Source organism: Rhinolophus sinicus, linkage group LG07 (genome assembly GCF_036562045.2).
Source record: "Rhinolophus sinicus isolate RSC01 linkage group LG07, ASM3656204v1, whole genome shotgun sequence".
Taxonomy (NCBI): domain Eukaryota; kingdom Metazoa; phylum Chordata; class Mammalia; order Chiroptera; family Rhinolophidae; genus Rhinolophus; species Rhinolophus sinicus.
Genome location: NC_133757.1, coordinates 32714655 through 32732984, shown reverse-complemented (window position 1 = coordinate 32732984; position 18330 = coordinate 32714655). Strand labels below are relative to the sequence as shown.

General features: G+C 32.4%; 1 protein-coding gene across 3 annotated transcripts in view; it reads right to left on the bottom strand.

Annotated features, from left to right (window-relative positions):
* Positions 1–1286: 1286 nt before the first annotated feature.
* ATAD1 (ATPase family AAA domain containing 1) overlaps positions 1287–18330 on the bottom strand; it is a 35551-nt gene continuing 18507 nt past the window's right edge. For all 3 annotated transcript variants that reach the window (XM_019738796.2, XM_019738806.2, XM_074339418.1), the window contains 4 exons: positions 14451–14540; positions 11790–11840; positions 3655–3788; positions 1287–3011 (listed from right to left, as the gene is read on the bottom strand). In XM_019738796.2, coding sequence (XP_019594355.1) covers positions 2891–3011; positions 3655–3788; positions 11790–11840; positions 14451–14540 — 396 coding nt within the window. In that variant the 3' untranslated portion in view covers positions 1287–2890. The remainder of the gene's footprint in view (positions 3012–3654; positions 3789–11789; positions 11841–14450; positions 14541–18330) is intronic.

Sequence of the window (18330 nt, the reverse complement as noted above, 5' to 3'; positions counted from 1 at the left end):
AAGTTAGGTAACTAGTCCAAGGACACAGTTAATTAATGGGGAGCCTGGATTTAAACTCAGGCCAGTCTAACTCTAGATCTAGTATTCTTAACTGATACCCAAAATGAAATACCTCAGAACCTAACTCCAACTACATTATCTCAAATGTATGCCTACATCAGGATAGATCATATAACACTAAACGTTCTTTAAAAATATAGTTTCCTCAATTCCACTTCTGGATGTCTGAAAAAAATGAAAACACTAATTCAAAAGGATATATGCACCCCTATGTTCACTGCAGCATTATTCACAATAGCCAAGATATGGAAGCAACCTAAGTGTCCATTGATAAATGAATAGATAAAAATGTGGTATATATATACAGAATGGAATTTTACTCAGCCATTCAAAAGAATGAAGTCTTGCCATTTGTGACATGGATGGACCTAGAGGGTAGTATTATGCTAAGTTGAAACAAGTCAAAGGACAAAAACCATACTATTTCACTTATATGTGGAATCTAAAAAACAAATGAACCAACGAAACAGAAACAGACTCATAAATACAGAGTACAAAATGATGGTTGCCAAAGGTGGAGGAGGGGGAGAATGTGAAGGGGAATAAGAGGTACAAACTTCCAGTTATAAAATAAATAAGTTAGAGATGTAATGTACAGCATAGGGAACACAGTCTATTGTAGTAACTTGTATGGTGATAGATGGTTACTAGATTTATTGTGGTGATCAATTCCCAAGGTATATAAATGTGGAATAACTATGTCGTACACCTGAAACTTACGTAAAATTGCATGTTAACTATAATATAACTAACCAACCAACTAACTAAGGAGGGCCTTTCCCAGCATTTATCACCCAGGGAAGATGCATATGTTCAGTCAGAAACGGTAAACAAGAAAAAAATAATACAGTTTCTTCAATTGCCTTAAAGCGTTAAGATGCCTAAATGTGTGTCATGGTTGCTGGGATTAATGTATTTCTCCAACTTCATGTGATGATTAAAACCATGGTAAATTTAACGACTACTACTACTGGATATTCTGAATTTAAGAGATAAAAAGAAAGGACACGAAGAGGAATACATCATCCCTTATTTTTTATCAAGGTCATCAGATGAAAATTAAATGATTACTGAAATTCACACTAAACAAAAATAATGATTAGACACTAGTATGTATGCTATAAAAGTCTGAAAGCTACACAGCAAGATAAAAACAGTCTTAAGGGCAAGTTTTATATACCAAAACCACCCCAGAAAATTTTACGTAACTGAAAAAGACCAAGGCATAAGTAGAGAAAACTCAATTAAGAGGGACCTCTTTATTACACATTTATAAAATAATAGTATAATTATTAAAAATGGAGATGAAAGTATTTGGTATCCTGTGTTTTGCATTCAATTTTTCAATCATCTTCACTATTTTTCAAAATTTGCTTTATGTTATTCAAAGTGTTCTCCCATAACCTCTACCCCACCCATCACTCAAAGCAAACTGAAAAACAAACTATTCAATAGGTTTTAGTGAGAGACTTATTATCAAAGAAATGAATCCAGTAACTCACAAATAAAGATGAAGAGTTTTCAAAGAAACATAGTAACAAAAATATATGAAGCATAATTTAATCTTTCTGATGATTCAGAAGGTGCCTCAAGGTTGCATTGTGCCATTTGCCTCATGCACTGTGTTTAAGTGCCTGTAAGAATTTTGGTTAGTGAAATTTTAGACCAAAAAAATTGTTCACCTACATGTAGTGCACACTACATCAAATGACTACAGATACAATATGAGAATTTGATGTGTATCTGTACTAACTAGGGCACAATTATAATATGCTAAGAAAATTTTTTAAATCTCACTTACAAAATGAGTATTTTTAGCACATTTGTAACAGCTACTTGTTTTCAAACTTTCATTTTTGATGATCAAATTGTATTTGACCATAATTAAAGAACATATAACTTTACAATAACATTAAAAAAAAACATGGTTACAACAGAACTATGTTACATTAAATGAAGCAAGGAAAAGTCACATGTATGTACTGAGTGGCACTGAGGTTTTTCAAAGCCATTCTTTTGAAAGGCTTTCAATCCACCTTTACATATACATCAATTTAAAAAAATTACTCGATGTGCTTGCAGAAAGAGATGAAATCAGTGTTGACCATGCAACTGCCTGAAAACCATTCAATGCTGATCACTGCACAAGTATTTTTATTTGATTATCCTGACAACCTTAATAATGGAGGTACACCTAAGTATTCAGATGTGGCTGACTCCCAACTAGTCAACCGCAAAGAAACGCTCAACTTAAGAAAAAGCTGAAACAAGTGGCAACTGAAAATGGCTGAACCACTGTAATTTATAGCTACAACCTTCAATCTTAGTTTTGCTATATACTATTTGGTACTTTTTGATTCAGCAGTTGGGGTAAAAAAAAGTTTCTTATTCAAACATATCTACAGAATGTCAATATAAAATGTGTGAATATATACATTTAACACACGCGCACACACACAACCACACTCACAACCACACTCACACTCACCTATCTAGAAAGCAGCACTTAACCACATCCCCTTTTCTCACTGAATCATTTGTTACTTTTAAGACCAGTTTAGATGCAATAAGGCTGCAACATATGGCTAAAGAGGTCAAACTCGAGCACCCACACTCAGGCTGGATTAAATTGTTCCTCCTCATGATTTGTGACAAGTAGTATACCGTTTATATAACAACTATATCTCAATAACTTAGAATTCAGAGTATAAAACCAGGGTCATTCAACTCCCTCGCTGTTTAAAGAACATTCCTCCTTCAATTCTTCTTCCCCGAATGGTAACGGCACACCAAACCAGGTCATACTCAACTGTACAAATGAACTTTACTCTTAATCTAAACAAACATGTGTTAAAACATTCTGAAATGCTGCGTCCTTTGATTTCTTCATCTTTTCAATTGCCCGATGCAGGTCCTGTTGTTGCACAGGCCGAATTTCATCTTCATCGTGGCTGAATTGCAAACAAAACAACCACATATTCAAATGACTTTAGAATACACCTGCCTAAAATATTTTACCATGATTAAAAAAATCTCTTTCTCATCCAAGACCCCAAAGACAACCATAATTAGAAGCTTCATGTGAACCCTTTTAGGAATTATGCTGAAGTAACAACTAGTTTCTTTGTTTATTAAATACATTATCATTAACAAGCTGAAGTCTGGTTCCAAGTAAGGCCCCCCTATTTACATGGGAATTTCTGGAAGACAAAGCATTCATTTACATATGAAATGAAACTTAAGAATTTAAGATATAAAAGCAATCTAGGAGTAATAGAGATCCCCGTTTTCCTAGTAGAGATGGGCAAGCCTAAGTTTTTGTCAGCTTTCTGTGACCGAGTCCATGGATTTTCAATAGGCATTTAGCTTTTATTTCTTCCTCTTCAGTTTAGACCCTCTCAAAGCCTCCCCCCAATTCATTTTCAGAACTCCCCTTTAGAAAAAGGCAATAAATAAAGTTGGGGGGATTGTTAATTCCAATTTACCTTTTATGCTATAAGCAGGGTTGGTATTGTAAAGCAAAATAAAAGAAACTAGTCTAAAAGCTCTAAAAGGGTTTGATACATATTAGAGACCAACTCTCTATACACATACCTTTCTTCTGATGTAGAATTAACATATTCCCTGACACAGAGGAGGGCAGCATCTCGACACATCTCTTTTAGGTCACTTCCTGAAAACCCATCAGTTTCCTGGGCAACTTCTAGCAGGTCCACATGTCTATCCACCTTAAACAAATATAAAACATGTTTTTAAAAAAACAAATGAGAAAGTTACTGCAAAGGATCTATCCAAACTTTCTTCTTAGTATTAAAGAATGTTAAGCATATTGGAACAGCAAGGATGGAGAATCACTAAAAAAGTATTTTCAGTTTCTAGAAGTTTTTTAAAACCTAAAAGCTTAAATTTGAAATAGAATATTTATTAATTGTCACTATAACAAAAGTAGCGGAATCTCGCTAGATACATAATGGAGTGATAGTGAAGAAGACATTCAAACAATGTTGGATTCACTTTAGAAGCTCTTAGAAAGGTCCCGAGTTAACACTTTTCTATAATATATTCAACATACTTGGCAAAGAGCTGGCATCACTACAAAACACATATTTCACTGACCTACTCTAACATTCATTTTAACTGCAATGCTTTGGTATTCTATTACCTCAACATTAACTCAGCACCTACAGTCTTGCTCCCCAATGTAAGCTTATGTATAGTCAAGCCAATTAAGTGATTGTACAAGGCACATAACAGACTTGGGAAAATAAACAAACTTATATGTAGATTAAGAAGAGAAAATAAGGGAGAAAAAATGTTCTTAAAATAATTACCATCTATTAAATGATTCTTACGTGTTATTCACTGTGCTAAGTAAGCACTTTACATGTATTCTCATTTAATCCTGTCAGGTTAAGTATTCTCATTTTCGTTTTCGTAATAGTGAGCCCTGGAAATAAATTGCCCAAGGTCACACCATTGCCAGAGCCAGGAGTTGAACACAATGTAGGAGAGATCCTACTGTATTCTCCCTTCCCCCATTTAGCTAACCATTTGTCTTAATATCTACTTTCTCCCACTGATGTGAAATGCCACCTTTATTAGTTACCAAATTCCCATTTGTTTTTGTGGAAGACCAAGTGTTTAAGTAAGAATAGCAACTTTATACAAGGACAAGAGACTTGCAAGTGAGAAGATACGGGGTCTATTGTCAGCTCTGCAACTGTGACTTCACATTTCTAAATGGGGGGGTTAAATAAATAGAAATCGCATACTCTTTGATAAAAAGAAAAGTGAACCCAGAAGGCAGGTGCGAAGGAAGCACTGATAATAAGCAAAGAAAATCGTAAATATATAGGTAAATCTAAATAAGCTTTTATATGTAAATAATAATTTGGAAATCATGTAGAAGTAAAATGCTAGACAATAAGAACATGTAACACAGAGGGGATAACTACATTAAGGCATTCTAAAGACTTAAAATTATAGTACTGGAAAGAGGACAGACATATCACTAACTTGAACTTTAGGTATATATACCAAAAGATTTTAAGGGCACCACTACATTTTAAGGGTACCACTAAAAAGGAATGCATAACTTCCAAACCAGTAGAGGAAGGGGGAAAAAGGAATAAAAAATACAATAGAACTAAATAACATGGGGCGGGAGGTGGTATATGGAGAGAAAGCAAAATACATGGAAAGCACTAAGATAGAGAATGAATCCAAAGTTATAAGCAATCATCACAAATCCAAACAGACTAAACTAGGCTGGTGAAAGACAAGATTAGACTGTATAAAAAAACAATATGTAGTTATTTGAGGTTTATTAAGAGTCATACCCAGTAGGAGAATAAAAAAGGCTCAGAGTTACATTTAAAAGGAAAAACACCAAAAATTGAAAATAAAAGATTGGAAAAGGATATTGAAAGCAAATATTAACCAAAAGAAAGCTAATGTAGTTCTATTTACATCATATCAATAGATTACTTTACTCAAAACAATCTGCAATAGAAATCATTATATAATGATAAAAAATAATTCACCAGAAAAAATGTAACAATTTGGAACTATTATACATTTAACATCATGTATGTACAACAAAATGAACAAAATTTCATTGAGAAATGGACAAGTACACAATATTGGGAGATTTTAAACTCATGTTTCATATACTGATATTATCAGACAATAAGTTCCCAGGGCTAGTTTTAGTTAGTACCTATGATCTAACAATGTACACACATAAAACTTGACAAACTGATTACAATAATTTTGTATAATTTGGATATTAGCTCTTTGTTGGTTATAAGGTTGCAAATGTTTTCCCAATGGCTTGTTCTTTCACTTTGTTCATGTTATCTTGTCACACTTCTGGAAGCATTAGTGTGATCATAGTCAGACTTGTCTATTTTTCTTGTAGTTTATACTTTTTTGTGTCTGAGGAACACTTTTTTACAAATGTACATATGAAATCAGACACACACAAGGATCTAATCTCCCTACTGTTCATAATAATGAACAAGTAAAAATAACCTACACATGTATTATGTATCTGTCCATAACTATGCTTGGAACTGATACAACTACCAACTTCAGGACACGAGGCTGGCTAACAATGATGGTGATTAGGGGGAGATGAAAAGCAAAATATGTTAAGATCACCTGTTAAGTATGAGTGGTAAATATAAGGTTATGTGCGTATGTTTCAAATATTTCATAAACTGAAAAAAAGAACTACTTAAAAAGATCTCCCAAATTATACTGAGGTGTTAAAAATTAGTCCTCTTCCCTAAAACGATCACCACCACCCTATCCCCTGACCACTCTTTGTTGGGCCACACTATGTTCAAACCACTCCCGTATCTTGTGCATGACAGGGTGATAAAGTTACAAAATTGAACAAAACAAGTATGAGAAAAGAACGAAAAGGAGAATATTAGAGTTACTGAAGGAGCAAGATTAATTCATCGAGGCAACATACCATAACGGTTAAATAAAGAATCCATCACCACTGTGTTCTGTGAGCCTGGGCAACTCAGTATATAAGTTTTCAGGGTTTCAGTTTCCTCAACTGTAAAACAGTACTCATATGGACTCCTTATATGAACTGAGGATTCAGTAAAACAATGTACATTTGATGCTTGAACAACAAGGGGGTTAGGAGTGCCAGCCCCCGTGCAGTTCAAAATCCATGTATAACTTTTGACTCCCCCAAAACTTAACTACTAATAGCCTACTGTTTACCGGAAGACTTACAGATAACATAAACAGTTGAGTAACACGTATTTTGCATATTATATGTATTACATACTGTACTCTTACAATAAAGCAAGCTAGAGAAAAGAAAATGTTATTTAAAAAATCATAAGGAAAAGAAAATACATTTACAAGTGTATGTATTTATTGAAAAGAAATCCACATAAAAGTGGACCCACGCAGTTCAAACCCATGTTGTCAAGGGTCAACTGTGTATCCCACCACAATGCTTGCACATTGCAAGTACTTTAAAGAAACACTTTTTATAAGGTAATAGCTATTGGATAAACCATGAAGTCATGAGAACTGTTTTCAATAGGCAACTATAAAGGCAATTCTCCAGTTCAAAAAGGTTTTAAGTACTGGGAACAATAGTGGAATAAATTAATGGACTTCTAAAACGGTTTGGAAGACCAGCAATTATTTGTGTGAGCTTATTTACTACATCTACCATTGGGTGTATACTTGCATGGTACTGTAAGCAGTTTACATATATCATTTGATTTACATTCTCAATGATTCTATGAGATTGCTGGCGTTATCTCTAATTTCCAAGTGAGAAAAATGAGGCATAGAGACCTAAACCATATTTGCCCATGGTCACACAGCAGGGAATGGGCAAGCCAGAATGTGGGACCCTCATGTCTGTCTCCAAAGTCCATGCTTGTTAACTATTGCCGCTGATACAGAAAATGCATACATTTAGGTTAGTTTGTATACGGAAAAAAAGTACCTCCTTACTGTAGAGTCAAACACGATACTTGTATAAAGGTATATACATTTTCTTAGTTCTAATTCTTTTTATACTTAAAACTTTACACCAAAACTACCAACTTTTAAATGAGTGAGTTGTGTTAAGATCTATCAAAGAATTGTGAAAGACCAAAAAATACTATCATTTCAAAAGCTTCATTCTTTTCTTCAGAGAAGAAAAACTCATAAAATATAAAAGTTTGGTAGTCTATTTGCATCAAAAATCCTAATTCCACCCAGCAATGTATACATATGATTGCTGGTGCTCAGTTTATTAAATAAATGTGTATGTAACTTATTTGAGGCATCTTTTAACAAAATTACATTAATGTCTTTCAGATTCTATTGAAGTAACAATATTCCTTCAGCATATAATACCAGCTAGTGGGAAAGCAGATGTTCCCATGTCAGCAGTTACCCAGAGGGCATTCATTCATATTCTGCATCATAAAGCTGATTAGAGACTAATCCTTTGTGCTTTCACGAATAAGAAACAGAATGCTAACAATTCCCTGTACCCATGACAAACATAACTCTAAAAAAATTTCCAAAGATATTACTGTTAAAAAAAGGAGAATACTGAAATCAAAGTTAAAATTAGACATCCCTACAGAGTATTAATGTTAAATATGAAAATTGATGGCCTGTGTAAAGTATGGCTATCTTCTGAGACACAGCTTAAATCTCTATTTATACTCATCATATACATGCAAATCATCTGTATCTACATTAGACCACATATATGCGGTTTGAAAAGGTTAACTCCAGCTATGAAGTATCTTTCATTAAAATCTTTTAAAATTAAATAATTGTATTACTTAACTTGGTATCTCTACAAAATTGTTACCTACTACCTTCTAATACTTGTTAAATTTCTAGCCACATCATAGCCACCCTTACTCAAAAGAACTTGTGAAAGGATTTTATCCCCTTTGCTTTCTGAACTGCTCATTAATACCTATCCTTGTTAAAGGTTTACCAATTACGTGTTTTATCTAAACAGTAGTACAACTACACAATGTCTTTCTGAAAGCAATTATCAAATATTCAATTAAAAGGCAAAATGTAATTTGTTGATTTCTTACTCATCTAGGACAGTAGTTCCTTACTTAGAATAAATACAAGGAGGGTTTTAGGAATTTCCCTGAAATTGTAAAAACCATTTCATGTTTTTTAAGGAAAGGCTATACATGTAGCTTTTATCTTTTTATTTAAAGGGCTCTGTGACCCCCAAAATGGTTAGTACCAATGATCTAATCTCTGTAATTTGCTAGGTTCTTTAAACTTCTGCAAAACAGCATACATGCTATTTTGATATATTTTAAAGAAATACATGAACAGAACACTACTGAAAGATACAAGAGAAGACGGGAACAACCAGAAAGACACATGCTTTTTGGGTAGAAAAGATTCAACATCAAAAAGATCTTAATTCTCTTGAGTTATGATCCACCAAAAACTAGTGTTTGTTATTTCTGGAATAAGACAAATTATTTCTAAAATTCATACAGAAAAATGAGCAAAAATAACCAGGAAACTTTGGGTTGGGGGACAATAAGGAATACCTAAGCCGTACTTGCTATTAAAATTTATAAAGCTTCAAAAAAAATTTTATAAAGCCTCGATAATTGAAACACTGGTACTGGTACCTAACAGCACAAAAAACCAATTCAAAGTCCAGAAACACATATGAGAATTTAATATACAATAAAGGTGGCATTTTAATGAGGAAGAGATGGCCTATTCAATAAATGGTTTGGGACAACTGGATATCCATCTGGAAAAACAAAAGCAAAGTGCATATGATATATCCCAATAAATATAAAATACGTAGCAAAGATTTAAACGTAAACATAGAACCATAAAGGAGATACCATAAAGGATATTATGAACCATAAAGTATATTATGTATCTCCTAATGGAAGAACATAATTCTACCTAAGAAGTAATCCTGTTTCCCCTCTCTGCCAACCTGAACCTGTATCTAATCCAGTCTCTTAATCCAACTACCAATTTTAGAGGAACAACTAACTGCTCCTTGTGCAATCAGCAAAATTCAGATTATGGAAAAATCTGGACAAAGCCAACTTGGTTTTTTTCAACAAATAAATTGAAAGGGAAGGTCAAAGAAAGGAGAAACAAAGGAAGAATCTATAGCCTATAAATTAAGAGATTTAAAAAATAATCACGTAATTACAAATTATGAGCTTTATAGGAATCCTGAGTCAAACAAATAGTTAAAAAAAAAAAAAGACACTTAGGAGACAACTGGAAATTTAAACAGGCTGGATATTCAGTGATAATAATGAAATATCAATTTTTTGTTAGGTACAATAATGGCAATGAGGTTAGGCTAAAAAGAAAATTTCTTCCTTTTTAGAGATAAAACTAAAATATTTACAGAAGACATATGATGGGAAAACATGGGAGGTGGATAAGTAGCTACATTATGGAACAGAATGAGCCATGGGATTGATGGTAATTCAAAGAAGTAGGAAACCACTGAAATACAAGTATCCCTCACTATGGGAATCTTATTTGGTTTCTTAGTTTGGACAGCAAGTTCAAATAGGGAGTTTAAGTATGAAGTTTAGGATAGGGAGGAATATCATTTTATTAAAATATACTTGGTTATAGAGTTTTGGGGGAAAAGTAAAAGAGTTGGAAAATTCCTTTATAAACATGGGAGTGAAAAAAGCCTTTTTAATTTACATCCAAAGCCCAGAAACCATAAAGGGTTAGAAGAAAACACCCCAGTAAAATCAAAAGAGAAACTGAGAAAAATATTTTGAAATCATATAGATTTGGAAATCTATATGATTTGTATTAGGGAGATTAGGGCAAATCTCCCTAATAATACATTAGAGGTCCTACAAATCTTTAAGAAAAAGACCATTGCAATAGAAAAATGGGCAAAGAATATGAGCAGGTTATTTCACAGAAAAAAATTCAAGTGGCTCTTAAAACATATAATGCATTTCAGAAAATTAAAATTAAAATTATAATTTTAATAGCAAATTAAAATTATAGTGAGATACCATTTTCTATCTATCATATTGGCACAAGATTCCATAACATTCTGTTGGCAAGGCTATAGGAAAAAAGGCACTCTACTATTGCTGTAATAAGAGTAAACTGGGCATGGACAATTTGACAATAGTTACCAAAATTAGAAATATCTAGCAATTCCTCTTCTGGAAAATTCACCCTATTAATATTCCTGCACAAGTGTGAAATGACATATGTATAAGGTTATTCAATGCAGTATTTTATAATAGTGAAAAACCGATTAAATAAATTGTCGTATATCTTACACAGTGCAAAGAAAAAAAGAGAACAGAATCAGGAAACTATATGCTAATACGGAAAGATTTCAAAGATAAGTGATAAAAGCAATGCATAGGGGATTTATTAATATGGTTTATGTAGAAAAAGGGAGAGGACTAATAGTATATTTTAATTTGCTTATATAGGCAAATTAAATAGGCAAAATGCCATCTGAAACAATACAGAAGAAATACAGGGGAGGAACTGAAACTTTTTCCTGTACACCACTTAATATATTTTAATTTTTGAAACACATGACTATATATTATCTATTTTAAAAAACCTAAAACACTAAAATTATTGAAGATTTTGATTACCATACCTTTAAATCTAAATTCCAACTTCAAAAATATTGCAATTAAATTTTAAAAAACCCATACCATGTTTCCCCAAAAATAAGACCTAGCCAGACCATCAGCTCTAATGCATCTTTGGGAGCAGAAATTAATATAAGACTCAGTCTTATTTTAATATAAGACCAGGTATAATATAATATAATACAATATAATATAAGATCAGGTCTTACATAAGACCTGGTGTTATATTAATTTTTGCTCCAAAAGACGCATTAGAGCTGATGGTTCGGCTAGGTCTTATTTTGGGGGAAACACGGTACTTCTGTGTAAAAATAAACATCTTATATAATTGGAAAACAATCTGAAAAATATCAGAGGATTTCAATCTGTAGATAGAAAAACACATGGCTTTTTAAAGCAGATTATCTTTCACTAGTTCACGTATACCATAGTTGTTGAGTTACATGAGCAGGCAAGAGTTTTACAGTAATTTATATGAAGTTCAAAACTACATTATTCTCAAGTTCCATTTTATTTATTTCTGAAATAATTTAATGAACATAAGTAGGATAGGGAAAATTGTAATTTTCTACTTACATTTTCATTTTTCAAGATGAGTTTCAGGATTGCTTCTCTTTGTTTTAGAGCCTAAAAACAGGATAATTTCCAGTTACCATTTAAAAAAAAAATTAGGATCAACTAGTTTTCCTAGTATTTCTTCCTTCCCTTGTAAACTTAGCTGACAAAACCTATAGGGAATGACAGAAACTCTGACAGAGGTCATGGAGACTACTGGCTAAAGCAAGGTCGATTCTAGCCTCTAGAGTAATCATTCCTGGTTGTCCTACTGAACTATATTTTCTTATTCTGAATCCCCTGTGCCAGCACAATGTCAGGGAGGTGACATGCCCTTAAATCTTTTTTGAGTGAGTAGATGAATACCTATGACTACCAATGGCTCTCCTCTACAGCTCTGCAAATCTCCTTTCCTTCATTTAGGAAACTTCTGAAAACACCGTCATACAATTTTTACTAGTAATTGAAGAGATAGCAATATTATCCCTTTAGTTCCTTCATTTCAACATATAACTTCCATGTTCACTAATTTATATCAGTAAATTTTTAGTGTTGATAGTATATTTCTTCATATGATTGTATGCTTCTCCCCCACTCAGTGACGATTCATATTATTACACCAGAGAATCGAAGCATTTATAAAATACTTTACATATAGTAAGTATAAATGCTTTTAAGAATTATTAAGGCTGAACTCATCCCTATTTCCACAACCCTTGAAAGAACAGAGCTAGTTAGAACGAGTATCAAATCAAATGGCCTGAAAAAAAAAACCAAACCCTGCTGTTTCTATAACTCAAGTATGTTAAGTATAACTTGGAGAGGAATTTTAAAGTAAGGGTTAATCATACACTTTGACATCATATAGTCATATAAAAACAACAAAAAGTTACCCTATGAAGTATATGTGCATTTGCTAAAAATAGAAAAGAGGATTACAAAATCAGTTTCTACATAAACAGTATACAAATTTATAACAAATTTGTGTATTCTGTTACAACTCATTTTGATAACTCACAAAAATATATTAAACTTACAACTTTAGTAAGGACTATTTTCCATGCTGTGTATCCTATGTTCTATTGTACTATATTCTACTTTGTTTTCTATTGGACTACAAGCAGATATTCTATCAATGTAATCTTTGTCTTCAGAACCACTGAGGTAAACTAATTTTCTTTAAAAATGTTCTGATGTCTTGCTAACAAAATAAAGTCGAAGTTCGTGTGCAAAGCCTACAAAGTTCATCTAAACCTGGCAAGAATCTACCTTTCCAGTCTCATCTCCATCTTTTTCCCTTGGTACCCTAACTGAACTTCCTCAGAAGTCACCATTAAACATGAGCTTCCACGCCTTCTTGCCTTTGTTCATTCTGGCAGCAAAGCCTTTCCTTGCCTCGCTTGCCTATCAAATTCCTACCATCATTCACAGCCCAGCTGGATTCTTTAAATTTCACCAACTTCTCAAGACAGAATTATTAGTTTTCATCATCTCAGGCTCTCACAGTTCTTTAAACATACTTTTGTAAAGCACATTTTACATTATTTATTTGCATGTCTGACGACTCTACAACAGAGTTGAGGGGCCAAATTCCATTCACCAGAGCCTAGCAGGTATCTGACACATATTAATGCTCAATAAATATTAGTCATGCTAAATATTTTATATAGTCTCCTACATCAAATTAAAAAAAAAACAATCTCTTCATTGCTTTATCAGGTAAATTTTCTCATGGGGCAGTTAAGTATATGCACACCCGTAGAGGAACCAGAGGTTTTAGCTGAAGCAAATAGTTGAATAGGGTAATTTTATAGAGGTTACAACCATCGATCTTTAGGGAACCATATTTATTGCCACAAACTGATCTGATAAGATGCAGAATATAAAATGAGATCATTTTTAGCCAGATTGTAAATGAATTATGATATATTCACTTCAAAATTTGAAAGAACGACACTAAAAGTTCCTCTACACAGCCAAACATGTAACGTGCTGATTGTATAACACATATCTATCTTCTATTACGAACCCTGTTTCTTTTCTTTCTTCTTCAATCTAAAGGCGGACAAAATTCAAGTTCTGAGTATTTTGTGCAAAAATTATAGAGTAGCAATAAATTATAATCATCTACTTGAGGGTATGTCTTAACTAACAAAAAAGAATGCTAGAGAGAAAACAATACTGGTTCAACACCACCCTCACATTAAGTTCAAGTGTAGTATCTTAGCTACTGGTTAATTATTAATCCTGTCAGAGGAAAGCACTGATTACAAATGCCAACAATTAGTCAAATCCCAGTTGTTTTTCTTGTCAGGCCTTCTGAACAGAACAATTCTTTAACCCAATCCCCCTAATTTCATTCTATGCTAAACCAAAATTATAATTTAGATTTTATGTATCTTCCATAACTTGCTACATTCTAAAGAAAATCACTAAAGGTGTCTAGGCAAACTTGAGGTAATTATATACTTTGAAAAGAAGCAAATAATACTGATCTTAGGAAAGAAAGAAAAAAGAGTAGAAAGAACAAAGAAGCAATCACAGGGTTTCTTGCCCTATTCCTTCCCTGCCTATCATAAATGATGAGTCCTATTTAAAAAGAAATCATTCCCTTCTTGAAATCACAGGTAAAGGCCTAAAAAATGTATTTAACTGTTCATAATATTAATCAAAACCACCTACAGGCTGGTTGATATGAAATCTGGTAGGCATTCTTCTCATTATAGCTGAGTCAAGATCCTGAGGACGATTAGTAGCTCCCATCACTATGACCTAAATATATTAAAAAAAACAAAGGTGTTAAATCCATCAATAATATTCTTTTTAGGTTGTTATAACAAGGGCTTAGAAAATACAGAAAATTAAATGGCATTTGAACTAAATCTTCTATAAGAAATCTGATATTAATCTAGTATATATTACTCAAATATTTATAGATATAAATCAAATTTACTTCTAAATAAATCAGATGATACAAAGCTGGTAAGACTGATGCACTTTACTGGACTTCTGGTAACGAAAATAATGTATGGTTCAGTTACTGAAAAATTACAGAGATTAAAAACAATGACTGTATTTTGCAAAATATGGTTGCTTAACAGCTACATGTTGAATAACTAAAAGCCATTTATGTTATAACTTAGAAGTATACACAGGGGGATACTTCAAATCCCTTAATAAAAATATTAAGGAGAGAATTGTTTCCTCTAAGTCAGAGTATGCTGGTAATAGTAACAGATCCGTATTTTTCCTCTAAATTTCATACATCATTGTATCAGCATGTATCAGTACTGCAGGTGACATCTTCTCAATGCTAACAAAACCTCAAGCAATCCAATTTTAACTAAGAGCAACAGTGTAAAAGTAAACATCAAAATGCTGGACAGAATTTTAAAAAAATTGCTGGTGACCCTGACAACTTCTGCATCAATGTCATTTATTTATAAAGGCATAGAGATGAAAAATCAACACAAATAAAGATATACAAGTTAATTTCTGAAGGACTTTAATATTACTATTACTGTTGATATTTTTGTATACCACAGTAACAGCATACACTTGCTCTCCAAAATGAAATTTATTGGTATTTTCATGGAAATTTTCATTTATTGAATATTATTTTATTTCAGACTAAGGGGTCTTAGATTTCTGAAATAATCTAAAATCTACCTCCAGAACATATTAAAAGACCCATTAAACATATTAAAAGACCCATTAAATCTTACATTCTACATCTACTCTTTACATTTAATGATATTCAAGATTCAAATAACTTTTCAATTAATTGTGAGAGGCTGCCACCTAGAGGAAAATAATATAAGTACAAATACAAATTTGAGAAATGTTAGCTCCACAATATAATGCAATTTTGTGTTCGGGTTAAATGGTCCTAAAAAAAAAAAAATCAAAATATTAATGCTCTTACCAATTTTCTTTATTTTCTACAACTCTAAAAAATTAGTAAGAAAGAAACATTTCTACCAAATATAAAACAAAACAAAAAAATGTCTTAAAGTGATCAAATAAACTAACTGTATAAGGTAAAGGATAAATATAAGTACATTTTGAGATAAAGAATATTTAAAGTGTTAAAAGAGAGATTCAAAAGTGTTATAGAAGCGTGTTGAAGATTATTAGGTGGTAGAGAGTCACAAAAAGCATTGTGGTTGAGGCAGTAGAAAGAACTGAAAAATGGCTATATTTTGAGAAACGTTCTAGGAAAACAAACAGCCTAAAACAAAACAAAAAAACCCAGAATGGAAGATGGAATGCTAAAAATTAGGATGAAGGAATCCAAATAAATCTAGCACATGGTCTAACGAATACACATAGGATAGTTATAGATATTTATGATAAAAAAGCAAGAATGAATGCAACCACTTGTAGTTTCACTTAAAGAAGCAACATTTAAGGGGTAAAACATAACCTTTACTCATATATTAACTTTATTTACTGTAATGAGCTAAAATTCAAAATGGGAAGCAAAAGTAATTGTTTAGTATTTAAGCAACAAAATTAATGTACCTTTTAGGTATTAATTCAGACTTTAAAAAATCTTTAAGATAAAATATGAATATAAATTTTTTATCATTTCATATTTAAAATAATCAGATCTAAATTTATGTCTCAAAACTTTATGTCAATGAATATCCTAAAAATACTGTTATCTTTTGCTTTATGTCTCTCAAGATGAAGAATATGTCACCAGTTAACTTGGATTCCATTAATAGTGATAGGTGATAGGTTGGGCCATTCAACTATTTTTGCTTCCTTTGTGGCCATATCAGACACACAAGAAAGCTAGTTGGAGTATTGGGCTCCATCCATAGACATATAATAGACAGATAATTTTAGAGAAAAGCTAACTGGTTCATATGAAAGAAGAATATGTCTAAAATTATTATTCAAATTAATAATATCAATTATAACCCCCTCAACACAAAAAAAGGAAAAAAATGTTGTTTCCCGAGTTTTATAAAGAAGTAACATTGTTATTTGCTCCTTCAAATAAAAATCTAAAATAAACAGTAAGTACTATTAGCATGATAAGAAATTATGGTTCTGAAAACTCTGCTTTAAGTTGTGCTGTATCAGAGCAATGATGTGGGACTCTGGATGAAGTGGCTCAAGTATATACTTTATCCAATTGTCACTATTTCCTTGGTTTTTAAGACTATAATCTGATAGGATATAATATAATATTAAGCTATTTTCTCTCACATGGCCCAACTGTATAAGTGATTAAAAGACTGTTGCTTAAGAGGACATAGGTTTTGGGAAACCTGAATTGCACAGATGTATCAGAACCAACTATTATTGTCACCTAAATTTATCTAAGTTGTGCTTTCTCCGTTAAACATTCAACAAACACTTAAAACAACTTCCGCTCATAATGAAATTATATTTTCATAAAGGTGATGTAGAAATAGGGCATATGGCTTAATTTTCTTCAGAATGATGTGTTTCCTACAGTTGATTTATGGGAATGTGGTGGATATAGGAGATCATTTACCTCTCTGCCCATAAAACATATAAAAACAATAAAGTATTAAAAAATTCATAAATTAATCAACAAATCTGCAAAAAAAAAAATAAAGGAATTAAGCTGAGGACAGTAGTGAAGCCTATGCATAAGGGAGGCAAGCAAGGGTAGGAGCTGAACACATGCCATGTGGACACAGAGTGGGGCGTGTGCTGGATACCCTACCGGCCACAGAGCCCGATGAGAGACCACCTTATATAAAGCTGAGACTCAAGTACTACAACCTGAGAAAACTGGTGAAATATTAGAAAACCTATTCAGCAGAGTCAAGTCTTGGTTCTTGGAAAGACATATAAACAGATCAATCTCTGAGATTTCATGGTTCAAGGTCAGCTAAAATGGATCTTGAAACTGAATCTACTTATCTGTGTTGGGGGAAAAAAAATCTGGCAAAAGACAAATAAAAAATCCACTTAAATCAATAAACTTTCAACATAGGTTCTAAAAATTCGCACACAAAGTTCTACCAAATATGTTTTTTCCCCACAAAATCACACAAGGAAATAGCCACTATAAACTGAAAACAAATGACAGAACCAGATGCACAAAGAGTCATGTTAGAATTACTGACTATAGATTATAAGTATGTTAACATATTTAAAGGAATAAAGGAGGAATTAAAAAAAATCACATAGCAAATATTTATGTAGTAAATATATATGAGGCACTGTTATAAGCACTTGACTCCAATTAATTCCTTTGACTCCTACAATAATTCTGGGGTGGATACTATCCTTCCCTTTTTATACCTATTACTCCCTTTATTCAGATAGAGTAGTTATATAATTTGGCCAAGGCCACACAGTCAGCTGATGCCAAGGCTCTAGGTTTTCTAATCCAATTGAAAACATGCATTGATGGGCAAGAACCCATGAAAACAAACATAACAAACTTGAAAAAGAATCTAAAAGAATTTTTAGAACTGAACAATTTAATAACTGAAATAATAAACTCAATGAAAGAGTCAAAGAGCAGAAGAGAGTCAACTGAACCTAGAATTATCAAAATAGAAAACCGAGG